This window comes from Salmo salar, chromosome 15, assembly GCF_965601325.2.
Source record: "Salmo salar chromosome 15, fSalSal1, whole genome shotgun sequence".
Taxonomy (NCBI): domain Eukaryota; kingdom Metazoa; phylum Chordata; class Actinopteri; order Salmoniformes; family Salmonidae; genus Salmo; species Salmo salar.
In genome coordinates this window covers 41,740,512-41,767,230 of record NC_138305.1, presented here as the reverse complement: position 1 = coordinate 41,767,230, position 26,719 = coordinate 41,740,512, and the positions used below count along the sequence as shown (strand labels likewise).

General features: G+C 40.9%; 1 protein-coding gene across 32 annotated transcripts in view; it reads right to left on the bottom strand.

Moving 5' to 3' along the window:
• LOC106571369 (uncharacterized) overlaps nt 1-23,518 on the bottom strand; it is an 87,386-nt gene extending 63,868 nt beyond the window's left edge. For 27 of the 32 annotated variants that reach the window (XM_082961750.1, XM_082961765.1, XM_082961759.1 and 24 more), the window contains exons 1-7: nt 23,111-23,518; nt 19,482-19,691; nt 7,341-7,397; nt 4,708-4,839; nt 1,747-1,764; nt 612-701; nt 253-279 (exon numbers count right to left, since the gene is read on the bottom strand). In XM_082961750.1, the coding sequence (XP_082817876.1) occupies nt 253-279; nt 612-701; nt 1,747-1,764; nt 4,708-4,839; nt 7,341-7,397; nt 19,482-19,691; nt 23,111-23,129 (553 nt within the window). In that variant the 5' untranslated portion in view covers nt 23,130-23,518. Of the gene's footprint in view, nt 1-252; nt 280-611; nt 702-1,746; nt 1,765-4,707; nt 4,840-7,340; nt 7,398-19,481; nt 19,692-23,087 lie in introns of all 32 variants that reach the window. The other 5 variants (XM_082961770.1, XM_082961771.1, XM_082961752.1 and 2 more) reach the window with 4 other exon arrangements.
• Between the last annotated feature and the right edge of the window lie 3,201 nt (nt 23,519-26,719).

The following is a 26,719-nucleotide window of genomic DNA, read 5'->3' as shown; positions in this document are numbered from 1 at the left end:
CGGTGTCTGGGAATAAATTGAGCAAGTAATCACACACAGGTACAGGCTAGTAATATCACATTATATAGCAATTCATGACAGGAGAACACACATTTGCCATAAATTACTCTGGCAACAGTGCAAATTACCACTTACAGACATCATGCAGCAAAATGCCTCACTCCCATGTATCAATCATCAATACATGTCTAATGTTATTTCATATCTGATTAATTTTCTATATGAGCGTATTAAGAACAGGAAGGCACAGACCTTGTTTTCTGGACGGTAGGAATGCAGCTATGAGGTAGGAAGGAAGGTGATTTCAGTAGCAAGAGGTTAAACACAAAGAGTGATCCATGTCCCTTGACAAGTACACAATGTCTGACTATGGATAAGAAGTTAGTAAGAGTACTGCAAGTAACCAAGTTATTACGATGGTTATGTTAATAAAATGTAAGCATTTTAGCAAAGCCACAAAACAACAAACCATTTATTAGCGCTGCTGAATAGCTTGGTTAGAGTGATATCCATTGATTTTGCTTACTAGTATGTGCATTTGTTACGTGCCATTCTAGTTAAACTACATTAGATCTAATGTAGTTTAAATATAGTAAACATCGTATGTTTACCTATAAACCTGGAAAGCATGGCCATGGTACCTTCTGTTCCCCCCTTCTCACTTTCAGCATGATGATCCTCTTCAGCGTACCATCCTATATCTTTTGGGGCCAGTTTTACTGTTACGTGCCAAGGTGAACATCCACAAAATCAACCCCCATTAACCTCAGCCTGTGTAATCTTTTCAAATCCTTGGGACAGCCTACCTACATTAATTAAATGTTTGGTCCTAAAAAAAAATAAAACAAGCATAATTTCATCTTGTGTCAAGGTTTAATTTTGCTTATCTGTTTTGTCAGTGATGTGAGGCTCCTAAAGAGTGAGGGGAATTGCATAGTGGAGATAGGTGGTGGAAAACGATGCAGTGGAATGGTTTCAAAATGCCATCTAGAGAGATAGCGGGGCAGAATCCTTAGGTAATAGACAGATGTGTGTTACATTTAGAGATTTAGACATTTGGAGAGTTTATTAGTCACATGCACGTGGTTGCAGATGTAAATGCAGGGTGCAGTGAATATCTTAAGCTCCAAGCTCCAACAGTGCAGGTCAAAGGGAAGTGAATGAAACAATAGTATTTCTCAGTATAAGAGAGATTTAGGCCTATGTTATGAGGTCATTCTGTTAGGGTCTCTGGCACAGCCAAGCATGTATAGCCTACTAGATAGAGCTAAACCATCATATAGTATATCTTACACTACAGTCGATTACAAATGTTGTAGGTCTTGTAGGTCTAACTCCATGCAGTGACCTGCATTTCAGCAGCAGGTTTGGAGTGACTAAGCGGCACGTCTAAGCTCTTGCTGAAGGAAACAAGGCTTTGACTTCGAAGCTTCATTAGTGGCCGGATGAGTGAGATTGTTATCTCAGGTCATATGGACGCCTGCTAAGCTGTAAAGCCAAGCTCGCGTCCCTCACAGTAACCTGTAGCTGAGTCCTTTAAGGGCACAGGAAGTAGCAGGCAGAAGAGCAAGCATTCACATTGACTGACAATAGCGCTATTGCCAGGAAGCATTTCTCAACAAATATGTTTTTTTTTCCTTTCACTAACATCTGTGTTATAAAGAGCATGAAGAAAACAGCTATTATAAACATTGACGAATAAGTAAAAAAAACCTATGGTAAATTAATAGATACATGAAAACAAACCTTTTTTCTTCACCGGATCTAGCGGGGGGGGGGGGAATATGGGGGGGAATATGTTAGTGTAAGAAAGGAATCAACACAATAGATCTAGTGAAACATTGATGAAGGCAGAATCAATTATGAATGTGGATCAGAGTGGGAGTAATGCTCTTCTCCAGCTGCAGCCACTTTACTTTTACCTCTTAAAAATCACTAAGGCGCTAAAGAGTATAAGTCAACTCAATGAGAGGCAGTAGGCTACACAACAACATCAACAACATTTGTTTACTATGAATCTCAGAGCAAAGGTGGACGATTTAGTGAAATGTATTCCTGTGAAAGAGCCTGGGAGTGGTAGCAGAATTATGTCTAACATGTCAGCTGTGTTATGCTAAGTTTGTGTTATGCTAAGTTTGTGAGGGAAAACAAGTGTGAACTCCACAAAAGTCAGTAGACAGGTTTAGTTTCTGCAGAGCAGTTTGATTTGACGAGTCAGCCCTTCTTCAAGGGAGATGTGAAAATACACCCACCTCATTTGTGCTAAACTGGCTCTAGCTATGAATAGCAGATATTCACATTTGGGATTTATTTTTTCTCTCAGAAGTAAAATGAGAGGAAAATGCTAATTCTGAAGGGTGTGTTTGATGTTGTGGGGTGCGTTTTGAAATATACTGTATCTCTTACTGCAGAGAGAAGGAGGTCCTTTCAAACCACATTAGCCTAAGAGATAACGTTACCAGGTTGTATAAATGCATTAAAGCAACAAATAACGTTTAAAGCTTATTTATTTAATAATTTGTTATTTATTGCTATGAATCTGAAGTATTAAGAAGGTGCCAATGCCATGGCGTCACATAACCTGGACACTATGTTGTGCCTGTACGAGTGGTTAAAGTGTCTACCCTACAGTAAGACAGAAATAGTCTCTGCCCTTTGAGTCGTAACTCATAGACAGCTGTCAGACAGCCAGGCAGGTCAGCATCTATCTGCATTTAGTCCACTGAGCTATGCATAGCCACCGTGGGACAACCCTTTCCTCTTACTTTCTCTGTCCCTATAATCTCCATTTGTCTTGCCCTCCATCCCTCCACAGACTCACTCTCCATCATTTAACAGGGAGCAGAGGTCACTGTTACCGTATGTGTGTGTGTGTGTGTGTGTGTGTGTGTGTGTGTGTGTGTGTGTGTGTGTGTGTGTGTGTGTGTGTGTGTGTGTGTGTGTGTGTCAAGAAGGGATGCAGTGGGTTCAGTTAAACTTTAGTCTGTATGACAAAGACTTCTGTACCTTTGGATGATATCGTAGAAGTGTTTGGAGGTATTCCCATGCTGCCATAATGAATGTCTATATGCATTTTGTATTGATAACTAAAATGTGTGCATAATGTGCCTCTTTCATAATAAATGTAGGCAGAAAGTATTGCTGATCACCAGATAGCAAATACATTTACATTTTTAGCAGACTCTCTTATCCAGAGTGAGTGCCTACATTTTCAGATGATTTATTATTATTATTATTATTTTTGTCCTCTGTGGCAATCGAACCCATAAACCTGGCGATGCTCTACCAACTGAGTCATACTATCATCTGAAATACCTGCCTTATCAAAGTTACCTATAATATTGTATGCATCCTGATGATGCATAGCACATTATATGTTTTATAAATACAACAATATTACATCAGAAGCTGCCTGGATGACAACTATAAAGTTAATCAATTTTCATTGATTCACTCCAGCTCTGTGTGTGTGTGTGTGTGTGTGTGTGTGTGTGTGTGTGTGTGTGTGTGTGTGTGTGTATGTGTGTGTGTGTGTGTGTGTGTGTGTGTACATAATACAACTACATTGCTTTCTTCGGTGAGTTACTATTGGGACTGACATTCGTGCTACTCTCCTGCACTCCCTTTATTGCACAGCGAAACTATTAGTCAAATCTAAGTGACGTTTGCTTACATTATTTTGTTGTACTGTAATTCAATAACAGCTGCTGAACTGTACATGTGGTGCTGCTGTTAAATTAACTATAAACATTTGCTTTCCCAAATCACACTGATGTGTGTTCACTTCTATGCCACAAATCATTACTGTTCCGCAGGAAGTTCGTCCCTGAACTGTTGTACAGTAGTTGTCCTCCACACTGGGGTATACTTAGAGCTCCTGTTATAAGAGCTGGTAAATCACTAGGTTGTCATTGGAAAGGACTATTGATATCAAGTTCCTTCCTGGTTCAATAAGACTGGTAGAAATATATCTTAATACCCAACTGAATCACAGGCTAAGCTACGGAATAGAGACTAGCTCCTTGGCTGTTTCAGATGTCCTTTAGCTAACATTGTGTAAACTGTATGTGCTGATTTTGTTGTGAGGAAACATACGCTGCTGAATATGTTGTAGTGGTGAGTGTGGCGCAAGCCTGGAGAAATTTAAGTGAGCATGGTGAACAGCGAGTGGTGAAAAGACAAAAGCAAGGGATTAATATGAGAGAGAAAGAGAGAGAGAGAGAGAGAGAGAGAGAGAGAGCTAAACCTTGACTTAAATTTATCACGCTGCAGGTCGAGAGAATTGTTCTTCCGTTTCAAAATGATTCTGTGTGAAAGGCTGTGTCCCGTTCTTTAGTTTGAAGTTTGGAATGCTGTTATTAGCTCTATGTGGATGGAGCTTGTATTTAATATGACAATACATCATGTAATATGAGATATGATAAACAGGCTCAGGTTGATATGTATGGACCTCCTTTCAACATACTGTGATTTACAGTATATATATAGTATTGTGTAGTGTTTAGAGGACCTATGGTTCACAGGTTCTCAGTCTGACATATTTTTCCTGCATCCATGAAGTTGAATGAGGCATGACCTGCCAGGTGACTCGTCAAATCAAAGTGGACTGGCCCTTTTTCTTTTAGAAATACCATGGTGTTCTGTTTATTATGTTACTGTTGTTGATGTTATTTGGTCTATTGGTAGGGTAGTATGTGTGAAGTATACCTTCAATTTCCTCCTCCTCAGGTGCTACCAGGTTGGAGGCAAAGGTCAGAAGCAGGTTGCCCCAGCCAGTGGACTCCTCCACTGCCTCGTTCACTACTTTCATGGGATCTGAGCTGATATGCTGAATGCTTCCTGAGAGTGTGGTGAACAGGCTGTGTGAGTTAAGACCCCGCAAAACATAGCTACCCTACATTTACACATTCACTTCTAGAAACACTCCACTCAAAACTAGACTAAGGAATATTTAAAGAATACTTAGTTACCAATGTGTAAAACTGCATTCTGTATAGATAATATAAATATTAATTTAACAATATGCTGTGCTTAATCTGTCAAATGGATTCATACACCGTTCAAATGTTCTGTATGTAGATAAATGCATTAGAACAAGCAAATCCCAGCAACGGAATTCATACCCAGAAACAAACAGAGAAGTGATATGAAGATGAATGTGTACATGACTATAAACAATAGCTTGTAACTAAATGACTATAAAAATGTGATGTAGTATAACATGTCCTCCGTCCATCCATGGTCCAATGGGTTACTTCTAATTTCTGCTGGCGTATTCACTGTGGAGACGGCCACCTGTCTGTCTGTCTGTCTGTCTGTCTGTCTGTCTGTCTGTCTGTCTGTCTGTCTGTCTGTCTGTCTGTCTGTCTGTCTGTCTGTCTGTCTGTCTGTCTGTCTTGCTGTGCAGGCAAACAGCATGAGACATACATTTCCATTTCATCATAGGTAGAGACACACAGTAGGCAGTAGGAATGACATGGTACAGTACAGACTACAGGACATGTCAGACACCCCTGCCAGCATACTGTGTTAGTGACAACTCTCAGGAGAATCTGACTGACTGGTCTTTAGAGATTGCTCTTTAGACTGTTTAGTGCTCATTAGCGAGCAATTATCAAAGCAGTATAATGGATATTCAGAAGAGAGTGGTTATTAGTTATATAATCTATAGTAGTGTTGAATTAGCATGAGTGGGTTAAAGAAACACGGTTGATATAGCCATATTCAACAAAGGACTTTTTTTTCCCTGGACTTTAAAATATTTAAGTGGGAATTTATTTTCTATGCAATTCTGAACAAATGGATGTTACAGCTATCGACAATATCTAAATGCTTATATCAAAGGTATTGAAAGGGACACAATATTGGCAAAAGTATGTGGACGCCCCTTCAAATTAGTGGATTCGGCTATTTCAGCCACACCCGTTGCTGACAGGTGTATAAAATCGAGCACACTGCCCTGTAATCTCCATAGACAAACATTGGCAGTAAAATGGTCGGTACTAAAGAGCTCAGTGACTTTCAACGTGGCACAGTCATAGGATGCCACCTTTCCAACAAGTCAGTTCGTCAAATTTCTGCCCTGCTAGAGCTGCCCCGGTCAACTGTATGTGCTGTTATTGTGATGTGGAAGTGTCTAGGAGCAACAACAGCTCAGCTGTGGTAGTCCACACAAGCTCACAGAGTGGAACTGGCGAGTGCTGAAGTGAGTAGCGCATAAAAATTGTCTGTCCTCGGTTACAACACTCACTACCGAGTTTCAAACTGCCTCTGGAAGCAACGTCAGCACAAGAACTGTTCGTCGGGAGCTTCATGAAATAGGTTTCCATGGCCGAGCACACAAGCCTAAGATCACCATGTGCAATGCCAAGCAATGGCTGGAGTGGTATAAAGCTCGCCGCCATTGGACTCTGGAGCAGTGGAAATGCGTTCTCCGGAGTGATGAATCACACTTCACCATCTGGTAGTCCGATAGACAAATCTGGGTTTGGCGGATGCCAGGAGAACGATACCTGCTCAAAAGCATAGTGCCAACTGTAAAGTTTGGTGGATGAGGAAAAATGTTCAGTGGCTGTTTTTCATGGATCGAGCTAGGCCCCTTAGTTCCAGTGAAGGGAAATCTTAACGCTACAGCATACAATGACATTCTAGACAATTCTGTGCTTCCAAATTTGTGGCAACAGTTTGGGGAAGGCCCTTTCCTGTTTCAGCATGACAATGCCCCCGTGCACAAAGCGAGTAGCATAGAGAAATGGTTTGTCGAGATTAGTGTGGAAGAATTTGACTGGCCTGTACAGAGCCCTGACCTCAACCCCATCAAACATTTTTGGGATAAAATGGAACGCCGACAGCGAGCCAGGCCTAATCGCCCAACATTAGTGTCAGACCTACTGTAACTAGTGTGTTTGTGTCTGAATGGAAGCATGGCCCCGCAGCAATGTTCCAACATCTAGTGGAAAGCCTTCCAAGAAGAATGGAGGCTGTTATAGCAACAAAGGGGGGACCAACTCCATATTAATGCCCATGATTTTGGAATAAGATGTTCGACGAGCAGGTGTCCATATACCTTTGTCCATGTAGTGTATTTATCATGACATGAGTTAATGGAGTAATTAGTTGCTATATTAGTCGTTAATAGTACATTGTATTATATTTAAATATATATATATATAGATATATATATATATATATATATATTTAAAAAAAATATATATATATATGAATTTGTTTTATCTACTCCTCTAAAGTTAGTTGCAACAGTATGTCAACTCAATCTCACTAAGGGCCTCAGAGGCCTCTAATCATCACAACAAAGTTAAAAGCATATTATAATGGCTTGCCTCTAGACCTCCCTGCCTCCTTAATTGCTTTCCTGACAGCGGGAGGTGGGGGGACCCCTGTTAGAAGCAGAGGTATATAAGCAGTGGCACAGGGACAGGGACAGTGAACAGTCTCCATCACATGCACATGATCAATGTGGGGAGAAGAACAAACTCCAGAGTGATGCGTTCTAGGAGGAGGAAACGGACTGTCTTACCACAACAACCAATGGCACAGAGACACAGTTACTCACGATTCACAAAGTATGGTGACAGAAGAAATAAAGGTCATCACAAAGACATTCATCACAATGGAAACAAAGATAGACATGACCATAGTGTAGAGAACACATCAACATACAAAAAGTAAACACCCATAATGCAATAGGTGTGAAAAATGGGAGAGAACAACAAAATGCTGTGCCGTAACTATAACGAGCACAGTATGCCGTTCACTCTTTATTGAATCTGCCGTACTGTAGCAACAGTTGGGTTTGACATGTTTTTTTATTTTTTATTTAATCCCATTGACTTGATTGATTTGTTCCAAAAGCTAATGTGCAGTTATTACATACTGCTGTGGTTTGTATGATTTGAAGCATACCAATGAAATACTGATTATTCAGTGACATTTGCTTGATTGGCACTTCAACCTACGTCATGTAAATGACCAAATATCCCTCAACGCTTGTGCATTTGAACCCCTCTATCTCTATTCTCTGACGACACTGATTCCTGGAAGGATGACTTCAAATAAATACATAGAAATAAATAACATATTACCCTGAAAGAAGTGGTAAGAAGGCAAGGGACTTGGCAGTAGAATGGAATCTCTCTCTCTCTCTCTCTCTCTCTCTCTCTCTCTCTCTCTCTCTCTCTCTCTCTCTCTCTCTCTCTCTCTCTCTCTCTCTCTCTCTCTCTCTCTCTCTCTCTCTCTCTGTCTGTCTGTCTGTCTGTCTGTCTGTCTGTCTGTCTGTCTGTCTGTCTGTCTGTCTCTGTGTAAAGGAAGCAGTGGTGGCATGACAATAGACTTGGTTCAACTCCAATTGGTCGCCTCCCAGGCTATGTGGTGCACATCAAGGGGAATAAAATGTCCTCACAGTCAACACACTCTGCTCATTGTTACAAAATGTCGGTTAAGTATTTAATTTACTGAGTGTTGCCCTTTATTGAAATGTCATGGTGGGAAAAATTCTTATTAAAAATGCAGTCATACCCAATTGCTGTCCACTAAATGGCTGTGTTATGGCTAGGTTCATAATTTCCAAGGCCAGCAAAACAAATACAGTGCCTTCAGAAAGTGGTCTTTACTCATTTTGTTGTGTTACAGCCTGAATTTCATATGATCAAATGTAGATGTTTTGTCACTGGCCTACACACAATACCCCATAATGTCAACATTTTTGTTTTTTTCGCAAAAAAATGTAATAAATGAAAAGCTGAAATGTCTTGAGTCAATAAGTATTCAACTCCTTTGTTATGGTTTAACAAGTCACATAATAAGTTGCAAGGACACTCTGTGTGCAATAATAGTGTTGAACATTTATCTGAAAGCCCCTCATTCAAGCAGTGAATGGATTCAACCACAAAGACCCAGGAGGTTTTCCAATACCTTGCAAAAAAGGGCACCCATTGGTAGACGGGTAAAAATAAAAGTTATAAATTGCACTTTGGATGGTGTATCAATACACCCAGTCACTACAAAGACACAGGCGTCCTTCCTACCTCAGTTGCCGGAGAGAAAGGAAACCCCTCAGGGATTTCACAATGAGGCCAATAGTGACTTTAAAACAGTTAGAGATTAATTGCTGTAATAGGAGAAAACTGAGGATGGATCAACAGCATTGTACTTACTCCACAATAATAACCCAATTGACAGAGTGAAAAGAAAGAAGCTTGTACAGAATAAAAATATTCCGAAACATGCATCCTGTTTCTAACAAGGCACTAAAGTAATACTGCAAAGAATTTGGCAAAGCAACTAACTTTTTGTCCTGAATACAAATTCTAATATATATTTTCAAGCATAGTGGTGGCTGCATCATGTTATGGGTATGCTTGTAATCGTTAAGGACTGGGGAGTTTTTCAGGATAAAAAATAAACACAGGCAAAATCCTAGAGGAAAACCTGGTTCAATTTTCTTTCCACCAGACACTGGGAGATGAATTCACCTTTCAGCAGGACAAGGCCAAATCTACACCGGAGTTGCTTACCAAGAAGACAGTGAATGTTCCTGAATGGCGAGTTACAGTTTTCACTTAATGGCCAAGTTACAGTTTTTACTTAAAACTATGGCAAGACCTGAAAATGGTTGTCTAGCCTCTTGAGGATACCCTAGGATAGGGGGCGCCACAGCGCATTTTGAAAAAAAATCGTTCCCATTTTCAACGGCCTACTAATCAAACTCAGAAGCTAGGGCATGCATATACTTATTATATATGGATAGAAAACACCCTAAAGTTTCTAAAACTGTTTGAATGGTGTCTGTGAGTATAACAGAACTCAAATGGCAGTCAAAACCCCGAGACCGATTGAAACAGGAAGTGGAATTCAGAATTGTGGACTCGACTTCTCATCTTTCCCTATAAATCACACCGTTAACCATGGTTCAGTGAGCACTTCCTATTGCTTCCACTAGATGTCGCCAGTCTTTTCACAGTGGTTTGAGCCTTATACAGTCGAAACTCAGTGAATGAGACTCATTGGAAATTGGTCACAGGGGATGGGCCATCACCATTATGACGCCGGCGGCCATGTCTACCCCCACCTTTGGAAACGGTTTGAAAGACAATTAAATCATCCCCCTCGAATCTTATTGGCTCTCTTGGTGTTACAGGCCCTGAAGATTAATGTTTTACAACGTTTGACATGTTTGAACGAACCTACAGGCGGGAGAATCATTTTATCCGAAACTTCAGCCCTGCGCACATCGGAGAATTTGGAGAGAGCCCAAGGACGCGCTACCAACAGCAGGCTAATGGAACGTGAAGTATGGACTTTTTCGACCGAAAATACATCTGTTGTGGACCTGGGATTCTTTCTGATGAAGACAACTAAAGGTAGGCGATTATTGACAATATTATACAAGATGAGATGTGACATGCGATTGTTCCAAGATGGCGCCGAGCTCTGTATATAAGCTCATTTTCTGAGTATCGCATCTCCTTTTATCGCAAAGTGTGATTACCCAGTAAAGTTAATTTAAAATCTGGTATGACAGGTGTTCTCAAGAGATATTCATCTATAAATGTTAGATTGATAATATAAATGTAAAAAATCGTTATAGTATAGTAATTTAGGGAATTGTAGCATTGTTTCCCGGGACGCATTTGAGGGGAAATTCGTTAGTCAACGTCAGACGCCGATGTAAAATGCTGTTTTTATATATAAATATGACCTTTATTGAACAAAAGAATGCATGCATTGTGTAACATGATATCTTAGGTGTGTCATCTGATGAAGTTTGTAAAAGGTTAGTGCTGCATTTAGCTGTTTTTTGGTTATATGTGATGCAAGTGGTTGGTCGGAAAATGGCTATGTTGCTGCTTTTTACGATGGACTCATCTAACATAATCTAATGATTTGCTTTTCCTGTAAAACCTTTTTGAAATCGGACGACGTGGGTCGATTCAGGAGAGGTGTTTCTATAAAAAAAATATATATATATTAATTTTTTTTTTTTTTAATTATGATTTTTTTTAATGCTAATTGATTTTTTCGCTGGATTTTGATCCCGCTGACGGGATGAGACGCTGGAGAGGCTAGCAATGATCAACAACCAATTTGACAGAGCTTGAAGAATTTCAAAAAGAATAATCTGAAAATGTTGCACAATCCAGGTGTGGAAAGCTCTTAGAGACATACCCAGAATGACTCACAGCTGTAATTGCTGCCAAGAGTGTTTCTACAAAGTATTGACCCAGGGGTGTGAATACTTATGTAAATGAGATATTTCTGTGTTTCATTTTCAATAAATTTGCAAACATTTCTAAAAACATGTTTTCACTTTGTCATGATGGGGTATTGTGTTTAAATGGGTGAGAGAAACAATTTAATCAATTTTGAATTCAGGCTGTAACACAACAAAACGTGGAATAAGTCAAGGGGTATGAATACTTTCTCATCACACTGTATTCTGTCTCAGGGCACACAGCCTTTTGTTTTACATATCGATTAGTTTGTGACCTTGTTGAAATTAACATAGCATGTTTCCCTGTTACTGTATGTCTTTGTGTCAAAAATGGAAAGTACTGAATGTGTATATGGTGATGAAATGACTATGAAAAAAAAGTGCACTTCACTGTCTTCAAAATAAAATAATCATTCCAAAACTCTGTTGGATATCCAGTTGGGTCCACTACCATACATATTTGGTATGAAATTATGAGTGGCATGTACTCCTAGCTATTCCCCTAAATTCCAATGTCTCTGGCAGTCTCTTTTCTGACAGTGAGGGGTTCAAATGAACAGAGAGGACCAGTCTATGAGAGGGAGTCTAGTGACACAGTCATCCTTCACAGAGAGAGATGATACCGCTCAGTATCCTACAGGGGACCAAGTGCTACAGTAGCTACCTGTACTGACAGACGATTCTTTAAAGCAAGGACATGAGACTTGCTTTCAGTATTACTGTGATTCAGCATGTCGTCAAAGATTGTGGCTTCAAAGGCAATTTTTTAAAAGGTTTATATGATATGGGTATATTTACATTTACATTATACTGTACGTATAGAAATTATACTCACGCCAAAAAGTGTTAAGAATTGATATTTGTTATTTTTGGTCCTCTAGTAATTGTCTATTTTTTTTCCTTTCAAGGGTTAATCGATGGTGCCATGGTTTTGTGTGGTGATTATCACCCTCCCATTCCACGTGTTGTCCTGGTGCCATACAGTATCCCCAGGGATCATTTTTACCAACCTTAACCCCCCTTCCCTAATCTAATTTAGGGATGTGTGACGCCAATGTAGTCCCTTTGTTTTCATTACAGTTTTTCTCAGTCGCTTTGGTGCATTTCTTAGATCAAAAGTGCCATTCTTGATACTACTTGTACAAATTCCAAATCATCTAGTCACTTGTGCACATCATTAAAGCAATTTCTTATTCCTTTGAACAAATTGCAATTGCTTTTGTACATATTGCAATTGATAATGTACAAGTGTCAGCTTTTTTCCACATTTTCAATTGCTCATGTCATGTTGATCAAAATATAGTAGATGGTTCTCTGTTGAATTGTCTTACCCCTCAAAACATCTAGGCATTAGTTCCTTGCATAAGCCATTACATGCAAAATTGTTGAACTATTTGTCATAAACTGTCAAGCATAGTTTTACACATTTCTATTAGACCTTTTGTACAAAAACCAACAATCAACCAGTTGTCTAAATTGCTCAAAGGTGCATCTCATGAAGAATCAATTGGCAAGCATATATAGACAGACCACAACACAGAGTTGCAATTTTCCAATAATGGATGGACCAGGAAACGAACAGGGTCAACAGCCAAGAGGAGGAAGAAGAGGAGCAAGGATGCGTGGTGGAAGGCAAAACAGAGGAAGAGGCAGAAGAGGACATAGGTGCATATCTGATGACATAAGGGCCACTATTGTAGACCATGTTGTCAATCATGGCCTTACAATGGCTGAGGCGGGTCGAAGGGTGCAGCCGAATATTGGGAGATCAACCGTGTCCTCAATAGTTCAAACGTTTCGAAGAGAGAACAGGTATGTCCACCAATGTACAGTGCACAGTTACTGTATATAAGCAGTATACTGTATACTTCCTACAATGCTTCATATTACAGTAGTCCACTTGTATTTCACAGCATACAGACATATACTCTATACAGATGCATACTGCACCTTACATGCACCCACCTGTAAGTTTTACAGTAAAATGTGTGTTCGCATAGTTTTTGTCTATGTGAAAGTGTGCGATGCATCACTGCATTTTTCCCCACATAGGACTGCAAGATTACCTCAAACCGGTGGCAGGTTTGAGGAGGCTATTTGCACCATGGTTCGAGCAAACAATGCCATGAGACTCAGGGAAATACAAAGGACCATTATAGAAGACAACGATGTCTTTGAAAACATCCATACGGTTAGCATCTCAACCATCGACAGGGTGTTGCATAGAAACCAGATGAGTATGAAACAGCTGTACCGTGTACCATTCCAAAGGAATGAGAACAGAGTTAAGGAGCTACGGTACCAGTATGTACAGGTAAAACATATATCTATGTAACTACTTTACAGCAACATTTTATAGTGATACATAGTACAGTAAGCATAAACTGCACACATTTCCATTGCTGTGGAAGGAACATGCAATATATGCACATTTTATGTCACTCTTCCTTACCAAAACAAATTCAACTGTGTGTTCTGGGATATAGCGTATAATGGAGTTGGGATCAAGTGAACCCTCTCACAACTTTGTATACGTGGATGAGGCTGGCTTCAACCTGACCAAATGCAGAAGGCGGGGTCGGAATATCATCGGTCACAGAGCTACTGTGGATTTGCCAGGCCAACGGGGAGGAAATATCACCATGTGTGCTGCTATTTCGGAGCATGGTGTCCTAACCCATATCCCCCTTATAGGGCCATACAACACCCAGCATCTACTCAACTTTTTAGAGACTCTCTACAGGGCTCTCATCCCTGATGATGAGAGGGGTCTGTTTAGAGAGGATTTGCCAAAGTATGTGGTCATTTGTGATAATGTGAGTTTCCATCGATCAAACATCATAAAGCAATGGTTTGTGACCCACCCGAGGATGCTCATAGAATTCCTCCCACCTTATTCACCATTCCTTAACCCAATTGAGGAGTTCTTTTCAGCATGGAGGTGGAAGGTGTACGATCGTCAGCAACACACACAGATGACCCTTCTGGCTGCAATGGATGCAGCATGTGAGGACATCACAATAGACGCCTGCAGAGGATGGATAAGGCATTCCAAAAGATTCTTTCCACGTTGCATTGGAAGGGAAAATATCCGGTGTGATGTGGATGAGAATATGTGGGCCGACAGACAGGAACGTCTGGATGTGTAGAGACAGCACTAGAACAGTGCTGCGGGCAAAGTTGTGCCTTAGGGGTGGTTTCCTGTGTTTCTTTCTAATTTTGTTTTTTTTTCCTTTGTGCCCCTTGGGTTGTCCAGTCTCTTTCAATCAATAACCCACATACAGTGATATGTAAATAGTACTGTTGAAATTGATATATGCCATAGAAGTGCAGCCTTGTGCATTTTCAATACAGTAACTGTCATCCAAACTGTAGCCTAAGTTTACATCAGGAAATACTGTCAAAGTACACAGTTCCATTGACAACATGCCTAAACATTTTGACGACCTTGTTCGTGAACAATGACTCAATGACTTATCATTCTGATGACACTGACATGATCATTGGCATGAATATTTACTTTTGAGAGATGTACTAAGGATTTTTAGTGACTGACTAGCTTTAGAAACACATCTATTGTATATTGCAGTTTGTACAAATTGTTCTGAGAATGCCCTTATTATTTTGCACATGTTAGGGATGAAGTGAAAAATGCACCAAAGCGACTGAGAAAAACTGTAATAAGGCTACTGTTTAAGAAATTGGTTTAGGGTATAGTTTAGCTGTAGCCTGACTACTAACACCTAATAAATACTATTTTATACTTATGACAAGGCTGAGAGGCTTCGGTAGAAAGGGCCACAGCCTCATTTTCTTCCCATTATTGCACGTGGAATGGATTAGGAGGTCATTCCTCCATAGATGACCATCGGTATTGGCCACATTCAATGCTCATTATTATGCATTGTAGATTAAATCTATATCTCTCATTGCAGGCTTATCTGCAACATGCAATATTGAATTAGAAATATTAAAACACATAAGATTGGTGTCTCCTCAACAGCAGCACTCAATCAAAGAGAAAGACATTCTGCATGGTCACTATTTAATACCACACAGTTAACAACACAGACTGATGTGGTCTCAATGTACGATTATTTTTTATTTTTTTTATTTATGTCACCTTTATATAACCAGGTAGGCCTGTTGAGAAGAAGTTTACAACTGCGACCTGGCCAAGATAAAGCAAAGCAGTGCGACAAAAACAACAACACAGAGTTACACATGGGACAAACAAACATACAGTCAATAACACAATAGAAAAATCGGCATACAGTGTCTGCAAATGAAGTAAGGAGGTAAGGCAATAAATAGGCCAATAGTGGCAAAGTAATTACAATTTAGCAATTTACACTGGAGTGATATATGTGCAGATGAGGATGTGTAAGTAGAAATACTGGTGTACAAAAGAGCAGAAAAACAAAAACAAATATGGGGATGAGGTAGGTTGTTGGTTGGATGGGCTACTTACAGATGGGCTGTGTACAGCTTCAGCAATCGGTAAGCTGCTCTGACCGCTGACGCTTAAAGGTAGTGATGGAGATATAAGTCTCCAACTTCAGTGATTTTTGCAATTCGTTCCAGTCATTGGCAGCAGAGAACTGGAAGGAAAGGCAGCCAAAGGAGGTGTTGGCTTTGGGGATGGCAGTGAAATACACCTGCTGGAGCTCGTGCTACGGGTGGGTGTTGCTATGGTGACCAGTGAGCTGAGGTAAGGCGGAGCTTTACCTAGCAAAGACCTATAGATGGACTGGAGCCAGTAGGGTTGGTGACGAATATGTGGCGAGGACCAGCCAACAAGAGCGTACAGGTCGCAGTGGTGGGTAGTATATGGGGCTTCGGTGACAAAACGGATGGCACTGTGATAGACTGAATACAATTTGCTGAGTAGAGTGTTAGAGCCTATTTTGTAAATGATATTGCCGAAGTCAAGGATCGGTAGGATTGTCAGTTTTACGAGGGTATGTTTGGCAGCATGAGAGAAGGAGGCTTTGTTGCGAAATAGGAAACCTATTCTAGATTTAACTTTGGATTGGAGATGCTTAATGTGAGTCTGGAAGGAGAGTTTACAGTCTAGCCAGACACCTAGGTATTTGTAGTTGTCCACATATTCTAAGTCAGAACCGTCCAGAGTAGTGATGCTAGTAGGGCGTGCGGGTGTGGGCAGCGATCGGTTGAAGAGCATGTATTTCGTTTTGCTAGCATTTAAGAGCAGTTGGAGGCCACAGAAGGAGTGTTGTATGGCGGTGAAGCTCATTTGGAGGTTTGTTAAAATTAACACAGTGTCTGTCCAATGAAGGGCCAGATGTATACAGAATGGTGTTGTCTGCGTAGAGGTGGATCAAAGAATCACCCGCAGCAAGAGCGACATCATTGATATATGCAGAGAAAAGGTTCGGCCCGAGAATTGAACCCCGTGGCACCCCCATAGAGACTGCCAGAGGTCCGGACAACAGGCCCTCCGATTTGACACACTGAACTCAATCTGAGAAGTAGTTAGTGAACCAGGTGAAGCAGTCATTAGAGAAACCAAGGCTGTTGAGTCTGCCGATAAGAATACGGTGATTGACAGAGTCGAAAGCCTTGACCAGGTCAATGAAGACGGCTGCACAGTACTGTCTTTTATCGATGGCGGTTATGATATCATTTAGGACCTTGAGCGTGGCTGAAGTGCACCTGTGACCATCTCGGAAACCAGATTACATAGCGGAGAAGGTGTTAGTATCAAGGCAATTGTGTATAAATTGAGACAGGAAAGTTAACTGAATTGACAGTTATAAGTTATCATAGGCCGGATGCATGAGAGCAATTGTCACACAATTTAATGGGATGATTTTGCCTGGAAATATGCCCTTAAAAACACTTTGCCCATAAATCACTTTAGACTTAAAAGCTCATGTCAAGACTAATAGTGAATTCAGGTGAATATATCGATTTTTTTGTCCTTTAATTCTGGTCTATTTTGCTCTATTACTTAAGATGCACAAAAAAACAAGCAACACTCAAATGATTTTATTGTTGAGATTGAGCTATTGAAGACATTTCAACTATTTATGGAAAGATTAAGAAATCGTTACAGCTTTCTATTCAATAGCACCGACAATTGCACCGACAAGCGTGGACTTGTAACCAAAAGGTTGCAAGATCGAATCCCCAAGCTGACAAGGTAAAAATCTGTCGTTCTGCCCCCGAACAAGGCAGTTAACCCACTGTTCCTAGGCCGTCATTGAAAATAAGAATTTGTTCTTAACTGACTTGCCTAGTTAAGTAAAGGTAAAATCAAAAATAAATAAAGCAATATCCAGACTTTGGAAAATAGCACAGGACTTGGGCTTTTTAAAACGTTGCTTTTCTAAGGCCATGCAGTTTTGCTGGGCACAAAACATGATGTACTGTAATACAGACTCAATACATTCTAAAGCTGGCTGGTTATGTAATAATTGACTAAACTATATAGGCTACTGCAGGCAATGCTACAACCAACTTACAATAGTACAGTTACAGCACATTCATTACAAATTAGCACTTCATACACTAAACACATTTTACTGGACTACAAGTAATGACTGAAAACACACATGCACACACATGAACACACAAATACCTTTAATGCAATGGATGTTACTTAAATTGATATTCAAGCCACACTATGTCACAGAAAAGGCCACACTTGGGTGTTATTATGGTAAGTTTTGTTCACCTACACACTAAAAACTGGTGAATAGTAGTTTAATGACACATCAGGTGACTTCTAAATGGGCTGTATACATTTTCAATCATAAATCAGTGTTAAATCAGTTCTGTAGATGAGTTATCATGAAAGCTATAGTCCAAAACCATTCATATAGGGAGGTTATGGTTGACCTTAGACTATCTGTACCATTATGGTTGGCATCAGTATGGAAACATACTGTATCTGTGTATAAACACAAAATAGCCTACTTCAATTGTGCTAATGAAATAATAGTGTGAAAAGGTATATAGACTCAGTACTAGATGTAACCTGTGTAAACTTGAATGATCCAGAAGCAACACTTGATGGACCATGTGTACATTATCCATTAATGCGCAGCATGAAGCCCCCACAACACTTACTGGAGTGTGTGACAATTGCTGCCTATCAGCAATTAAAGCATGCAGGTTGTTAGTAGCAAAGCGGAAGCAAAAGCACAGACGGGCAAGCGTAGTATAATGCCGGCATTGACAGGTGAAAATAGGAGGAGGAAACTAGATTAGAAATGAGAGTGAACGTACGTAGCTATGGCACTCGAATGAGAACCTCTGTGAAGGCTAAATGACTTGGGGTGGATAGACTAGACTCACAGCCCCCAGTGCCTTCAACTACTGTTTTGTGAGTTGAACAGATCTACGTTACAATGGTGCCCACTTTTGAAGTTTGCTTATAAAATGTACAAATTAAATGTGAATACGTCTGCAACAGTCGTAATGAACTATATTAATCACAAGTCTGTGATACAATAACATCCCTACTGACTGAAGCAACGCATCTCAAATCGTATCTACCAGTACATATTTTTGACTCATCCAAAAGTAAGCTATTTCACTCAAAGCTGTTTGACTGGGACAGGGGCATGGCTATTTCTGCCCACCCTCTCTCAGATAACTGTTGACTGTAACCGAACACAGATGCTGCTGATATTTCCCAGGCCCAGTAAACTGCAATGCTACACCCTATCTGTCTTTGTCACTGTCGGTCCTATCAGTAACCAGCCAATGAGCTCCCGGCTAACCTGAGAGCCCGCACTCCGTTGGTAGGGCAGTGGCACTTCAGATAAAGTAGTGCCAGCCTGGAAACAACACGCTACTGGGCCTTATCATGCTCCCTGAGCTCACTGCATCCCACATTGGCTGTTTTAACCATTATCCATGACCTTGTTTCACCCAGGCTAAATGTTAAGGCTAAATTAATGAACAAACCTGAGTAGAGGGGCTGTGTATAATTGGACCAAATCTATATCCACATCATTAAAAACCAAAGCCTAAATGACCAAGATGGATGATAACTCAATGCATGATGCATCACATAAACTACTGAGTAGCACTAGCCCCTTTTCATCCTAATTAGTACAAAGGAAAGAGGAAGTCTAGCTCTAACCTACAGAGGCCTTTGAGGAATAAGGTAGAATCCTAATGCAAAGAGCAAGTCTAAACTTGAACCTAACACAGACCTAGAAGTAGCATCCCAATGCATGATGGGTGGGAGCAGTAGGGGGACAGGTTCAGGACCTACCTGTGAGGCCCTTGTAGTCCATCAGGTCGAACATGATGATGGCCACGCAGGACCAGGTGATGACCAGGGCTAGGACCAGGATCCAGGCCATGGGGGAACTGAAGGTAGTGTACAGGTCATCAGTCACGGTCCTCTTAGACACCCTGACTAGGGGCTGTCCTGCCTCCCCGTTTTTGCTCTCTATGACCATGGTTGTGGTGGAGGATCGCACTGGAAGAAAATAACCAAAGATAGGTTGGTGGCCTGATGCTGAACCAACCATGAAGACCAAGTGATTGGTTGGGTTGGTTTGTGATTAAACTGCACTGAGATAAGTTTTCGTCAGGTGAATAGCTAGACTGTGAAGGTACTGTATTGTACTATACATGGTGCACAGTGTCAAAGTAATCTAATGTCTTGTATGGAATGTGTTGTCTCTGTGATCTTTGACTTAGCCATGAAAAACCCATCTCTACAAATTAATATAAATCTCTGTGACGTGGCAATTTGATTTGGTGTTAAATGGAGAGAGCTTCCTTACAAACAAAATATATGACCTTTATGTGCGCCATTCATTTGACAAGGCTACTCATCGATTTACCAGAATGTGTCAGACTATGTCAGAACAAGCCATTGATTGTTGTGCAGCTGCAGTTGTTAGAATGCAGTGTTCATTTTCTAAAATGTTATATGCTGCTGTAACACTGTGAAATCAGGTTGGTGCAAATCAGAGAGAAGCCCTGGCTTGCGACATGGTATCTGGTGTTCTCTCTGAATCGGCCCATGACAGAGATAGTATTCGACTGAAATGCTGCTCCAGCCATCATGATTTGTGTTCATGCATGTGTATGAATGCATGTACAGTACCAGTCAAAGATAGGATACACCTACTAATTCAAGGGTTTTTCTTTATTTTTACTATTTTCTACATCGTAGAATAGTAGTGAAGACATCAAAACTATGAAATAACACACATGGAATCATGTAGTAAGCAGGAAAGTGTTAAACACATCAAAATATATTTTATATTTGAAGTTCTTCAAAGTAGCCACCCTTTGCCTTGATGACAGCTTTGCACACTCTTGGCATTCTCTCAACCAGCTTCATGAGGAATGCTTTTCTAACAGCCTTGAAGGAGTTCCCACATGCTGAGCACATGTTGGCTGCTTTTCCTTCACTCTGCTGTCCAACTCATCCCAAACACTCTCAATTGGGTTGAGGTCAGGTGATTGTGGAGGCCAGGTGATCTGATGCATCACTCCATCACTCTCCTTCTTGGTCAAATAGCCCTTACACAGCCTGGAGGTGTGTTTCGGGCCATTGTCCAGTTGAAAAACAAATGATAGTCCCACTAAGCGCAAACCAGATGGGATGATGTATCGCTACAGAATGATGTGGCAGCCATGCTGGTTAAGTGTGCCTTGAATTCAAAATAAATCACAGACAGTGTCACCAGCAAAGCACCCCCACACCATCACACCTCCTCCTCCATGCTTCATGGTGGGAATCACACATGCAGAGATAATCACCTACTCTGGGAATCACACATGCGGAGATAATCACCTACTCTGTGTCTGATGAGTCAAAATCGCACATTTGGACTCATCAGACAAAAGGACAGATTTCCACCGGTCAATGTCCATTGCTCGTGTTTCTTGGCCCAAGCAAGTCTCTTCTTCTTATTGGTGTCCTTTAGTAGTGGTTTCTTTGCAGCAATTCGACCATGAAGGCCAAATACACACAGTGTACTCTGAACCGTTGATGTTGAGATGGGTCTGTTACTTGAACTCTGTGAAGCATTTATTTGTGCTGAAATCTGAGGTGCAGTTAATTCTAATGAATTATACCAGAGGTAACTCTGGGTCTTCCTTTCCTGTGGCGGTCCTTATGAGAGCCAGTTTCATCATAGCGCTTGATGGTTTTTGTGTCTGCGCTGGAAGAAACTTTCGAAGTTCTTGAAAATGTCTGTATTGACTGACCTTCATGTCTTAAAGTAATGATGGACTGTCGTTTCTCTTTGCTTATTTTAGCCCTTCTTGCCATAATATGGACTTGGTATTTTTCCAAATAGGGCTATCTTCTGTATACCACCCCTACCTTGTCACAACACAACTGATTGGCTCAAACGCATTAAGAAGGAAAGAAATTCCACAAATGTACTTTTAACAAGGCACAACTGTTAATTGAGATGCATTCCAGGTGACTACCTCATGAAACTGGTTGAGAAAATGCCAAGAGCGTGCAAAGCTGTCATCAAGGCAAAGGGTGGCTACTTTGAAGAATCTCAAATATGACTTTTTTGGTTACTACATGATTCCATATGTGTTATTTCATAGTTTTGATGTATTAAATATGATTCTATAATGTAGAAAATAGTAAAAACAAAGAAAAGCCCTTGAATGAGTAGGTGTGTCCAAACGTTTGACTGGTACTGTAGGTCAGTGAGTGTGAAAGAGAAAGAAAGAACAAAAGAAAGAAAGAGAGAGAGAGAGAGAGAGAGAGAGAGAGAGAGAGAGTGCGTGTGCATGTGCTTGTGCATGTGCATGTGTATTTGTCCAGCCTGGCCCAGTGTGGGATCAGGCCACCTGTTGGGTCTCTTCACCATGGCCTGCACCCCGTTGTCAGCCAAGGGGGATTATTGGGTACCCATGTCCCCTCAAACTGCTGACTCAAGAGGCTCTGCAGACAGACACCATATGTCCGGCTTCCTCTCACTTTGATTCAACAAAAAACAATACACAAGTCATACTGTGACTTGAACAGTGTCAGTGTGTGTGTGTGTGTGTGTGTGTGTGTGTGTGTGTGTGTGTGTGTGTGTGTGTGTGTGTGTGTGTGTGTGTGTGTGTGTGTGTGTGTGTGTGTGTGTGTGTGTGTGTGTGTGTGTGTGTGTGTGTGTCTAGTATGTGCACTTGAGTGTGTTTGTCAGGGTTACAGTAATGGTATTCACAGTATGGTATTATCCTGGACTCCAGGAGTAGTGTGGAGGGGATAGTGATGGAATACATCACACAAATATGCTGTGCTGTTAAACATGTATGAAGCTCCAACACATCTACTTTCCCTCTCTCATGACCCATCGCTGCCTGAAGTTGACGTCCCTGTCTTGGGAACTCTTAGTAGATATCCATGACAACTAATCTCAGGACAGTAATAGAGTCAGACAGAGTCAGCCAACAAAACTGATATGATTTTATCCTCTCCTGGGTGCTCTCAAAATAGACCCTTCTAGGTCAACTTTAAGTTTTGTCACCCTGGCTCAGGTTAAATAAAATCTGAGCCAGGTATTCGAACTGACTGAGGGAAAACGAAGTACATCAGAAATAATTATTAGTTTGATTCCCAAAAGTCAGATGACGTCTGTAACAGTAATAATGGAGGTGTATTATGCACCTTAAGTGCAAGACACTTAAAGCCGTGCTATCATCACAAGTGTTTCAAGGCTGCAGAGCAAATGGCCAATATGACATGCTACATGATATCCAGTATTTTTAGAAGCCGACCAATCATGAGATTCCTTTACAGAGCAGGTTCCAAAATGTCTGCTGAGCTATGTTACACATCTGCTTTTAACATTTAAAATAACAAATTAAGTTACCTATAATAAGGAAGTAAAATGTAAAGACATACTTAGACTGGTGTCGATACTGTACCTTCGACTCCCTCAGTCATGCTGGTTTGAATATTTAATTTCAGCAATTAATCCCTTAGGCCCCAAAAAAAAGAAAAACGAAGTTGTAGAGAATAACATGGACCGCCACCTCGCTAATCCTGTTTGAGTCCTGATCGTCGAGGATGAGTCCATGCACAGAGCCCCTACAAGGAAGAACTGCCACAACCAAAAGATATTACAACTGGTGTCTGGACTGGATGTTCAATTCCCCTGAAGATGAAAAAGGATAAATATACCAAATGGTCACCGTCACGTAGGTTCTCTGAAGAGGGTCAATTAAAGTCCAGGAGGGGGAGAGCAAAAGTTGAGGAGGAAAGAAGTTACAGGGCTGGCCAGAGGAGAGGTGCAGATGCAGCCTAAACCTTTTCCCTGCCCATGATGGGTGTAGATCAGGAAGCATAGGACAGGAGGGGGGCTTCAATGTAACCTTAGCCCAGGCTACTCTGCCCTGCCTGGGTTATTCTTAGAGCTAGCCACACCAGCTGTATTCTGTGTTGCCTTTTTAGGCTAGGGGCGTGACCCCCTCCAACAGACCTGTACTGTCATGGAGTGGGGAGCAGAAGGGGCATAAGTACTCCTCTCCTGAACAGCCCCCTCCCTCTGCTGGCCTGGGAATGGGACTGGCAGACACACAAGTCACGTCACTCACAGTGGAGTGTCCACAGGCAGGAAACTGAGGAAGGTGTTTTTAAAGCTGATCTTGATTAAAAATAATAATACAAATTAAATAATAATAAAAGCCACAGTCAGGAGCTGTTCATCTGTCACAGGATGCCAGGCTGATTGCAGCCTAAGTGCTTAGTTTACCTTTGTGAACATGAAATAAAAGATACAGACTGGATTTACTGCCCTTTGGGACTGTATTACCTGTGAAACGCTGTGCCCACATTATTATCTGGGTGCCAGCTGGGTCAGTCACTGCCCACTCAACAGACTGGCACCTGGCAGCCTGATTTAGGCATGGTTAGTCCAATTATTCATAGATTATCTTTACAACTGTAAGACCAAAGCATATCTGATATGATGGTTGGAATATAACCACTGACATTGTATGATTCCCAGATTCATGTACATCTCAAAACATGAATCAAAGTCACAACAGAAATCCATGACAACGGATGCTTCTGTTTGATTTTGTCCGTCAAATGCCCCACAAATCTGGAGGAAAAATGTTGCAAATTGTAAATGTAATGCACTTGATATTTCGGGAAGAAATGTCATGCATTTTCACCTCCCTCCTCTCTTGGCAACCACACACCTCTGCTAAGAAGCCTTTTAGATCATCTAAAGCAGTTTAACTGCTGCCCGAACCCTGAGCCCACATAAAGGGCTGAAAAGACACATTTCATATGAGGATATTGAGTGCAGTATCCTATGAGATTCTTTTACAAAGAGACGGACATATGGCTGTATGTGTGATCATAGTAATCTGTCTTTTGATTAAAATGTGCAGGCATTCAGACTAGAGACAAATAAAAAATATAATTTTGTTTTAATATGTCGTTATTCCTCCATAACTAGTAACAGTCATTATATTGACAGCATTGCACAGTCAGCTACCACTGTTGAGATAAAACAGAGAGGCCTGCTGATGAAATCGTGTGCAATCATGGGGAAAAACATCTCACCTTGCAGAGTGACGCACTGTTGTGCTAGGCACACACTGACGTTTACAACCACTGCCTTTCTTACAGATCTACTATGACACCTTTAGGGCATCATTACACCTCAAAACCTCAAAAGCGTTTTGAGAACTTTAGAGAACTATAATGTGTCCTGGCAGTGATAGAGCCCAATGTGGGACTACTGTAACCACCCCTCAATCAGTCTTACAGCATAATACTCGCAATGCAACTCTATCTCCATTGCTGCCTATGTCATACATTAGTTTTAAAAAAAGCTGGGACTTCCAAGAAATTGATGAAAGAAATGCAAACATTGCAAACATGGAATGACAGAAGTTAGGCTAAAACTAGAAAAGTATATTTCCTGAAGAAAATGGGGTGTGCTCATTTTGAAGTATTTATGGTTTTGAAACAAGTTATAGTAGTGGGACTGCAGTAGTAATGGCAGTGACTTTAAACATATTGATTGGTCGGTTGTTTAATTGGATAGAATAGGGAAGGATAGCCTGAACATATGAAATTTGGTTTGGTGTCTCTTGCTTGAACAGTTCATTAGTTACTATTGGTGTGTTATTTTATGCTAATGTATTCACATTTCTACAGTTCTAGTTTATAGTTTATAAAGTAAAAAATAAATACATTTAGGATAGCCTGAACATTATAAAGTTGGACTTGTAGCCTAAATGGAAAACAGTATTGACGGAAATATTGATTGATTGGATTGATTGAGTGATTGATCAATCGGTTGATTGATAAGATGGAATATCCTGAACATGAGAAAGGTGGTCTGGTGTCTCTCGCTTGAACGGTTCAACAGTTACAATTATTGTTGGTGGGTATTATATGCTAATGTATGCACATTTAAGTAGTTATAATTTATAGGGCAGACCAGAGCTAGAACAGAACTAGACCAGAGCTAGTGCGAACCAGAGCCAGCTAACTACGCCCACGACCAGCGCTAGTGCAGAGCAGAGCTGTAGTTGTGGTCAGTAGTTGTATGGTTGTGCTGTAAGTTCTTTGGGCCCTCAGTATGGACGTGGTCAGTAGTTGTTGTCAGTAGTTGTATAGTCAGTAGTTGTGGTCAGTAATTGTGTCATTGTAGTCAGTAGTTGTGGTCAGTAGTTGTGATAAGTAGTTGTGTAGTTGTGTAGTTGTGTTGCAGCTTCTTTGGGCCCAACAGCGTGGACATGGTCAGTAGTTGTGGTGAGTAGTTGTGGTCAATATTTGTGGTCAGTAGTTGTGCGGCTGTGGTTCTGTAGTTTTGTGGTTCAGTAGTTGTGTGGTCAGCTGTGTGTGGTCAGTAGTGGTCAGTAGTTGTGTGGTTGTGGTCATTAGTTGTGGTCATTAGTTGTGGTCGGTAGTTTTGTAGTTTCGGGTCAGTAGTTGTGGTTACTAGTTGTTGCCAGTAGTTTTGTTCAGTAGTTATGGTCAGTAGTTGTGTTGTTGTTGTCAGTAGTTGTGTGGTCAATAGTTGTGTGGTCAGTAGTTGTGGGGTTTTCGTAAGTAGTTGTGTGGTTGTGGTCAGTAGTTGTGTTGTCAGTCGTTGTGGTCAGTTGTTGTGTGGTCAGTAGTGGTCAGTAGTTGTGTGGTTATGGTCATTAGTTGTGGTCAGTAGGTTTGTAGCTGTGGTCAGTAGTTGTGTGGTTGTGGTCAGTAGTTGTGTGGTTGTGGTCAGTAGTTGTGTTGTCAGTCGTTGTGGTCAGTTGTTGTGTGGTCAGTAGTGGTCAGTAGTTGTGTGGTTATGGTCATTAGTTGTGGTCAGTAGTTGTGTGGTTGTGGTCAGTAGTTGTGTGGTTGTGGTCATTAGTTGTGGTCAGTAGGTTTGTGGCTGTGGTCAGTAGGTTTGTGGCTGTGGTCAGTAGTTGTGTGGTTGTGGTCAGTAGTTGCGGTCAGATTGATCGATTGATAGATTGGATCTGATAGCCTGAACATTTGAAAGTTGCTCTGGTGTCTCTAGCGTGAAC